Here is an 8,887-nt window from a genome sequence, read left to right as displayed (position 1 = left end):
ACATACAAATAAAGCCTATTTAAGTATATGACAGATACTACTTATATGGCTGTATACTTGCAGAAATGCACCCTTTATATTAACAATAACAAAAACGTATTAAAAATGCAAAGAATGTACTAAATCAAAATACAACAAATGAGTAAAGAAAATTTCGGTTTGCATTTTATTTTCAAGGGTTGAAAAACTACAATCGCGCCACGTCGCCTGTCTATGACGCATGTGACGTCTAAATCCGCGCGACACACCGAGCGGAAAAGAAAACAAGATGGCAGCAGCAGGTTCAGATCACGGGCTTAAGAGAATAGTTTGGAAAAGTAAGTTCTCCTGTTTTAAAGTGTTTGTTAGCCTTACAAATGTAGCGTTTTGTTTTGTTAAAATCCAAACCCGGATTTGGTTCAAGTGTGCTGTTTTCATTTTGCAGTGACTTCTCGGAATAAACCGTTCAGTTATTTTATTATTTTCTTGTAAGAAACGGAAGTTCTTAACTTTTGTGTGAGATCAATATTCGCTAGAGTAAATGCGCCTAATTAAACTTGGTTCAACAGGTTTTCTGGCTTTTGTTTGTGAATTTAATCGGCGTGAGGTCACTGCTGCTGCCTGGAGCCCCACCTCATTCTTCTACGTTAGCAACCAATGTCATAAGAAAGACTTTTACAAACCTGTTTGAAGCCTTACAAAAAGTTGAAGTTACTCCAACAAAGACTGATCACAAATAAACAATTTATAGCATTATATTGTGCAAGAAAGTGTCTTTTTAAACAAGACAGTGTACCTCAATGGTGATTCTTGAGTAGGTTTTTCATGTTATTCGTTTTCAACAGGAATAAAAGACACAATTATCACAGACTGCAGAAAATCTGAATTATGGAAGGTAGGACACCTCCAGTATTTTAATTGCATGAACAGACAGTCTGATTTTTCTCTCTGACTCAGTTGCACTTGATTTCATGCTTATCCGTATAACCTTCCAACACACGCGGGACACTGATTCATCCCTAAATGTGTCTTGACAGATTTTGATTCTAGACCCTTTCACCACCAAGCTCCTCTCATCGTGTTGCAAAATGTCCGATCTGATGGCAGAAAAAATAACAAGTAGGTTATGAGTTATGAGAAAATATACATTTTTCACAACATAGAGTCATGTGGTGGCAATAACCGGAATTTAAATGTGGATTTCTGTGCAACGTTTGCTGAAAAAAAAATTCTTTTTAAGTTGTGGAGGACCTGTTCAGAAAGAGGGAGCCGGTTACTGAAATGAAGGCCATCTACTTCATGACGCCCACTTCTAAGGTTTGTCAATAAAACCTTGATTATAATGCAAAGATTGATTGTTTTTATGGTTCTAATACTAAACTATTTTGACAGAGTGTAGACGCCTTCATCGCAGACTTCAAGAGCAAACCCAAGTACAAAGGAGCCTATGTTTATTTTACTGACTGTAAGTAACTTATATCTTATTTCATATAAATGATCGGACAAAAATGCTCTTACTGTAACAAGATGAAACTTCAAAATGTTTAATTTGATTTGACAGTCTGTCCTGATGACCTCTTCAACAACATGAAGCTTTACTGTGCCAAGTACATCAGTGTCTGCAAGGAAATAAACATCTCTTTCTTGCCATTGGAGGCACAGGTGAATAACTGAGGTTTTTTTGTCGCTTGGGTGGTTTTGTAATAATATTACAGTTCCTCTTTCTATTTCAGTAAAGTATTTGTAATTTTGAGCCATAATTTACTTGGTTCTGCATTTTTTTAACTGTGTTGCTACAGTAATGTAAATTCTCAAAATCAGTCAGTCAGCTTGAGAACAGTAAATGGCGGCTTTTTTGTGTTTTAAAAGTTGACAATATTTAGTGTTTTATTAATGTTGGTTTGAAAGTATAATTAGGAAGCAAAACTGATTTGTCGCATCGCAATCTTTTCAAACGGCGTGCTTCTCAGGTGTTCACATGCGATAATCCGGGGGCTTTCCGAAGCATCTACAGTCCTCACAGTCGAGACAAAAGGAAGACACTGGAGACTCTGGCGGACCAGATTGTGACGATCTGTGCCACGTTGGACGAGTACCCAGGGGTCAGATACAAGAAGTAAGAAGAAGATTTCATTTCTGTGCTTAAGTTGCACCACTCCTCATCCCCAAACTGACTCTTTATGAGAAGAACGTGTCGTTTTCGGGGATGTTGGACAAAAAAATTATATTTGCTTTATTTCTAGCAGCATAGATAATGAAATACACCCAAGATTTCTTATTAACTACTTAGGAGTAAAAAAAATGGGGAAGATGTTGCTTCCAGAAACTTAATCTTGAATTTTTTATTTTTTATTTTTTTGCCTCTTCAGTAGAAAAAAACATTTCCGCATCATTAGTGACCTTTTTTTTTTAACTTTATGTCGAATTTAAAAAGTACTGAGCCCCCAAGGGGACATGGGGGATTTTTTTCTTTTTGCGTTCCCACGCAAAAGTATTGCGTTACCTCGCAATACCTTTTGCGCTCCCTCGCAAAAGTCATTAAACACTGTTGTGCCTGCCGGTTAATTAACAAACTCACATGTTCACCATTAGCGAGTTAGCCTACTGCTTTAATTCAGCTTCAGAATGAATATATCACACAGCCACGCATAGAAGTATGTCATATGCCGATATTTTAACACAGCGCAGCCACACAACATCAATGTCAATTTCACAAACTTGTGGCGACACATCCTGTTATGGTAACCGGATATTTCAAAATAAAAGTGTGATTTAATTTAGTTCTTATACAAATCAAACTTTTGCGATGGAACGCAAAGGTATTGCGTGGGAACGCAAAAGAAAAAAAATCCCCCCGTGTCCCCTCGCGGGCTCCATAAAAAAGCGAATAAAGTAGCTGTTTGCAAAAAAAGGAGGAGGAAGAGCGATTGTTTTTTTTTTTCTGCACAGTTGCAAATCGTCTTATAATTCTGATATATTTCCTGCATTTTGTTTTTAATAACTAGAGACAGCAACATGGAGAATGCTAAAATACTTGCGGAGCTGGTTGACAACAAGCTGGCCAGACACTATGAGTTGGATGACTACGGAAAGAAGAAGGTGAGACACCTGCAGAACAAAGACTGTTGACGCCCTAAGCCAAACGTTAGCTTTGGGAGTTCATGGGATCCTTAAAGTCTGATGTTGTTTAGCCTCTAACTTTACATGAAGTATTGTTTAAACCTGAGAAAACTTTCCTTTCCTTGAGCTGGAAATTCCACCAGGGCTTGGGCAAGACAAACTTTATTTATAAAATTAATAAAAAGAAACATCATACATCATTTTTTTTAAAGGGATCCCTGATTAGTTGTAACATTAGACTTTATTTGATAAACATACACTGCAAAAGCTGTCCATCTTATCAAGTTTTAAAATCTTATATCCAGCCAAAAAGCCTTTTTGATCTTGTTTTGAGACTGATTTACTAAACAAGAACTGGTTGTGTAAGAATAATAATCTTGTTTTCAGAATGTGTAAGATTATTTGTCTTGTTAGTCTGAAAATTTGACTCAAATTAAGTCAAAATATCTGCCTGTGGAGTAAGAAAATTTTACTTGGTAAGATTCTTGAAATAAGAAAAAATTGAGTCAAATCAAGTATTTCAAGAATCTTACCAAGTAAAATTTTCTTACTCCACTGGCAGAAATTTTGACTTAATTTGAGTCAAATTTTCAGGCTAACAAGATAAATAATCTTACACATTCTGAAAACAAGATTATTATTCTTACACAATCAGTTCTTGTTTAGTAAATCAGTCTCAAAACAAGATCAAAAAAAAATTTTTGGCTGAATATAAGATTTTAAAACTTGGTTAGGTGGACATTTTTTGCAGTGTATATTTTAACTGTAAAATAAAGACTGTAAAATACTGTAGGCTGTTTAGTTTTGTAAATTTTTAAAAATATATTTTAACACGGACAGAGCCATTTTATTTACACACAAAGCATTCTGGGTAAATGATGACGTGCATAGGTCCTCGGTGTGAGCGAGCTATATCCACCCTGAAGGTTAATCTTGGACAATATCTGATGATCGACTCTTTTAAATGAAACCAGAGAGCGTTGACAGAGAGGAGAAGGTAGAAATGACTCAGCCTGTAACTGAAAATATAGATGGAGGACAACAGAGCTGCTTCATGGAAGAAGAACCTTAGCTTAGCTTGTTAGCCTTTGCGCTAGCGCCTACGCTATATTGCCTAATATGTATTAGCTCGGCGCTAGCGCAACAAGCTAAACTGAGGTCCTCCATCCATATTTTCAGTTSCAGGCTGAGTCATTTCTACCTTCTCCTCTCTGTCAACGCTCTCTGGTTTCATTTAAAAGAGTCGATCATCAGATATTGTCCAAGATTAACCTTCAGGGTGGATATAGCTCGCTCACACCGAGGACCTATCCACATCATTTACCCAGAATGCTTTGCGTGTAAATAAAATGGCCCCATCCGTGTAAAATATGTTTTAACTTTTAGCTTAAAAATGATAAAAACAAAACAGCCTACAGTATTTTTACAGTCTTTATTTTACAGTTAAACTATACGTTTATTAAATAAAGTCTAATGTTACAACTAATCGTGGATCCCTTTAATATTTACATTCTGTTGGTAGGAGAAGACTCARGCCCAGCTGCTGATAGTGGAACGAGGTTTTGACGCGGTGAGCCCCATCCTCCACGAACTCACCTACCAGGCCATGGTCTACGACCTTGTTGATATTCAGGACGACACGTACAGGTAAGTCCTTCCCTGCCGAATATCCCCGTACTCAAATTCACACGTGGCCCCTCCCCTTCGAACCACGTTGCCCTGCCGATTGCTGAAACTGAGGATCTGGGTGGTCTTGCTGCTCAGGTACAAGTCCAAAGACGGCCCAGAGAAGCAGGCCCTGCTGAATGAAGATGACATGCTTTGGGTGAAACTCAGGCACAAACATATCGCTGAAGTCTCAGAGTAAGCCAGCAACATTCACGTTATTGTAATATTGTGTATCTGCTGTYTTAATTTAAACATTTAACCTGCTTAAAACAGGCAAATCCCCAAGATGGTGAAGGAAATATCTGCCAAGAAGAAACAGCCAGATGGGAAGGTAGAGGAGTGGTGACTTTAAATGTCTATTTTCTGTTTTAAAGGCACTTCTTAGCAAACTTGAATGCATCTTTTATTGTTGTTGTTTCAGATCACAATTAGCAATTTGGCCCAAATGATGAAGAAGATGCCTTCATTCCGTAAACAGCTGACTGAGGTATGAAATGAAAATTTAAAAATAACATTTTTGGTGATGTTAACTTGATTCAGAGAGTTTATCTGGGGATTTTAGAATATTATATTTCAAGGATGTGCCTAGAGAGTGCTTTTAGAGCGAATGAAGCTAATATTGGCTTCCTGCTCGTAGTTAAAGTAGGTTGTCATTATGTTGTGGTTGGGTGTGGATGCCTCTGCAGCCTGTAGTTTTTAAAGTTGTTGCAGCAGAATAGACTGTGACAACCGTCTGAAAAATAACAGGAGAAAAGTTTAAAAACAAGAGATGAGATATTTCATTAACAAGCAATAATGGTGTGTAGGTTTTTTGTTTTTAACATTTTTGCCTGTTCTTTCTGTCCTGATTCTAGAAAACTGTACATCTGCAGTTGGCTGAAGATTGCATGAAGCATTTCTCAAACAACGTGGAAAAGATTTGCAAAGCTGAACAGGTTTGTTTGTGCAGTCTTTCAACAGTTCAGTGAGTGAGTGGTATTTATTGGGATGAACAACTTTTTTTTTCTAGTAAAAATCTAGTTGTTTTCAAACACTATGAAGCTGTTTATCGCACAGTAYGAGGGCCAAAATTAAGACTATTGTTCAACCAGCAGTTGCTACATCCTTGTAGCAGGAGGCTATATTTATTCCTAAGCCAGCTATTGATCTAATTAACGATAGGCCAGCACTGATAACTGAGAGGCCGACGCTGGCAAATTAGAAGGAGACTATTCATATGCGTTRGCATCGGAGAGACTAGAGACTAGCATGGATAAGCTGGTGTTAGCATAGGAGGAGCTAGCACGACTAGGATAGATAAGCTGTTTTAGCATCGGAGAGGCTAGCAGCTAGCATGCCTAGGTTGCTCATCTACTTTTATGAAACATAAAACATTACTGTGAAGCATATTTTTTGGAACTGTACTAAATTAACCTGATATTGGGAACAGGTAGGATCAACATTGTCTAAAATTYTRGGATGCACARTTCTAAAWACTTGYCTWGTGATGTATTTGGGGAATATAATGAACGTTATGAGGAAAGAAGACAAATTTCTGACAAAGGTAATCCTTGCTGCAAGTAAAATGGCAATAACAAAAAGTTAGTTGAAACCAGACCCGCTTGAAGATTGAAAGGGGGCAGGTATGATAAACAGTGGGAAAAATTGACTCTCTTTCATAGTGAAACACATAACTCTGTAAATATAGCRTATTGATTAATGTTTGATTGTAAATTGCTGTTTATTGAAATTACCAGACTGTTCAATGTTCTGCTTGCTTAATTTTGCAAAAATCAATAAAAATTAAAGTAAAAAAAACATTACTGTGAAGCAGATAGCTTTATGCCCCTTTTCCACTAGTGCCACTTAGTGTAGTGTCGGTACGGTTCGGGACGGTTCCAAGCCATTTCCATTAGGCCAGATTCATGGAAGCAGCACTTTTTTTTTTTACCTACTTYGTTGTGGTTCCAAGCGGCCCCAGTTGACACCAAAATGTGTTGTCAGAACACTGTTGGTCACTGATTGGCTTGGGGGTGGAGTCGCTGGTTGCATCTAAGCTGCTTTTACAAGAACAACTCGAGGAGCCATTTTTTCAATTGTAGCAGTGACGTTAGTCCTGTTTCCATCCCATTTGAATTATAATTTTTAGCAAATTTTTAAAATTTCAAAAGTTATTCATCAAACGTGTTTCCAACTCTGATTTTGCACGTTAACTTTTTTCGAAAAACCCCAAAACCACCTCCACCAACTGCCCAAAACACACCCACTGGAACCGGACTGGACCGTCAATGGAAAAGCACCCAAACTGACCCGTTCCAACACTGACCGTACCGACACTACACTTAGTGGCACTAGTGGAAAAGGGGCTTTAGTTACCACCTGAATTAGCAGCTGTGTTTGCCCTTGTCTATTGGTCGACAGCAGTGTTTTGTTTTTCCTCTTTAGCTGAATTATGAGAAATATCTGTAAATGGAATTATAAGTTATAATTCAATATAGGGAAGCCTAATTTAATACCCCGTCAAAAACTGTAAAATGCCCCAACTTGATAGTTCTGGCTTTTCTCAATAATAATGTAGGTGAGCAGTCTAGGCATGCTAGTTGCTAGCCTCTCTAATGTTAGCACAAATAAATAGTCTCCTCATTTGCCAGCACTGGCCTCTCAGTTATTGGTGCTGGCCTATCATTAATCAGATCAATATCTGGTTTAGGAATAGATATAGCCTCCTGCTACAAGAATGTTGCAACCGCTGGTTGCACAATAGTCTTAATTTTAGTCCTCATACCACACCGTAGCAGTTGATCTTCCGTGAGGGCTTAAGTTATGTTGGAGTTGTCTGAATTTATTGTATAAAAAATACAATATTCTTAAACAAAATGGAAGAATGAAAATATTGGAACTTTTTGTTTAGTCTGAAATTAACCTGGTCCAATATTTAGATCAAATGTTTTTATAAATATAGGATGTTAGATATGGTATAATTTTCTCTGCAGGACCTTGCAGTCGGTTCTGATGTGGAAGGGGTGAAGGTGAAAGATTCCATGAGGACTCTGCTGCCGGTGCTGCTTCACCCTTACAGCAAATATGACAAAATACGAGCTGTGCTGCTCTACATCTTCAGCCTTAATGGTAAAACTACCTCCTCTCATTACAAGGTCCTTTGGTTTATTATTTTTAAACTGATTTTTTCTCTTTGCTAGTTGGAGACATCAAATTGTTTGATTTAACATATTGCAATGGTTAAAAAAGAAGAAAAAGCATGGTCAGATTTTCACTCTGATTTGTGTGCAAACAGGAACAACAGAAGAAAACTTAAATAAGCTCATCCAGCATGTTCAGATTGAGAATGAACGAGAGTTTATCCTAAACTGGAAAGAATTGGGAGTCCCCATTATTACGTCAGTAAGTACAAAAGAAGAAATGATCGTGTGCGTAATTTTTTTTTTCTTTTCCCTTTTTGATTTTCTGTGTAGATTCATTTCTCCTTTTTGTGATGCATTTGTTTTTCAGCCTAGTTTATTCTCTCGCAAACCAACCCGGCGGGATCGTTCCCAGGACGAGTTGTACAGCCTTTCAAGATGGACTCCAGTCATAAAAGATGTGATGGAGGTCAGTGAACACACAAGGCCGTGTCTAAATTCAGGGACTGCGTCCTTCGAAGGCCGGATTTGTCGGCCGCTTACGTCACAGTGCCGCGCCAGAGGCTGTCCAAATTTCAAGACTCCTCAATAATCAATCAACAGTTTACATCTTCGGCCCCTTCTCATACATTCAAATGCAAATTCTTTAAACTATCAGAAGGTTATTGAGCTTCCTCGGCTCAACCAGAATAGTTTTTTGGCAGCAGAACAAAATGAGGTTTCTTGTTTCACCCCCATGGTCCAACAAAAACAATACTTTAACTAGAAACAGTCGGAGAGTGCAAACCTCCGCCAAGACCAATTTCCCCCATCCTGTAAGAGTTAATGCGCAAAAGCAGAGATGGAAACACATTTGCCGAATAAGTTCAGACATAGCGAGTATTTAAGCAGCAGTATGCACGGGATTTTTTCTCGAGTCCAATGTGAAAAAGAAGTCATACTCGTCACCCGACATTATTCATGGTCAAACTAGTGTGGGATTAAGCTCCTAAGTTTTCATC

The 8,887-nt window shown here is 38.0% G+C and overlaps 1 protein-coding gene across 1 annotated transcript in view; it reads left to right on the top strand.

Annotated features, from left to right (window-relative positions):
* Positions 1-260: 260 nt before the first annotated feature.
* stxbp3 (syntaxin binding protein 3) overlaps positions 261-8,887 on the top strand; it is a gene marked incomplete at its 5' end in the record, with an annotated part of 12,911 nt that continues 4,284 nt past the window's right edge. Inside the window, 16 exon segments of the mRNA XM_014024996.1 lie at positions 261-317; positions 825-874; positions 1,017-1,098; positions 1,220-1,296; positions 1,372-1,444; positions 1,541-1,641; positions 1,950-2,095; positions 2,985-3,078; positions 4,622-4,746; positions 4,864-4,962; positions 5,041-5,098; positions 5,189-5,254; positions 5,622-5,702; positions 7,740-7,875; positions 8,042-8,148; positions 8,257-8,355. Of these exon segments, the coding sequence (XP_013880450.1) occupies positions 269-317; positions 825-874; positions 1,017-1,098; positions 1,220-1,296; positions 1,372-1,444; positions 1,541-1,641; positions 1,950-2,095; positions 2,985-3,078; positions 4,622-4,746; positions 4,864-4,962; positions 5,041-5,098; positions 5,189-5,254; positions 5,622-5,702; positions 7,740-7,875; positions 8,042-8,148; positions 8,257-8,355 (1,443 nt within the window).

The sequence above is a fragment of the Austrofundulus limnaeus genome, unplaced genomic scaffold (assembly GCF_001266775.1).
Source record: "Austrofundulus limnaeus strain Quisiro unplaced genomic scaffold, Austrofundulus_limnaeus-1.0 Scaffold450, whole genome shotgun sequence".
Classification (NCBI taxonomy): domain Eukaryota; kingdom Metazoa; phylum Chordata; class Actinopteri; order Cyprinodontiformes; family Rivulidae; genus Austrofundulus; species Austrofundulus limnaeus.
This window is presented reverse-complemented; position numbering and strand designations above follow the sequence as displayed.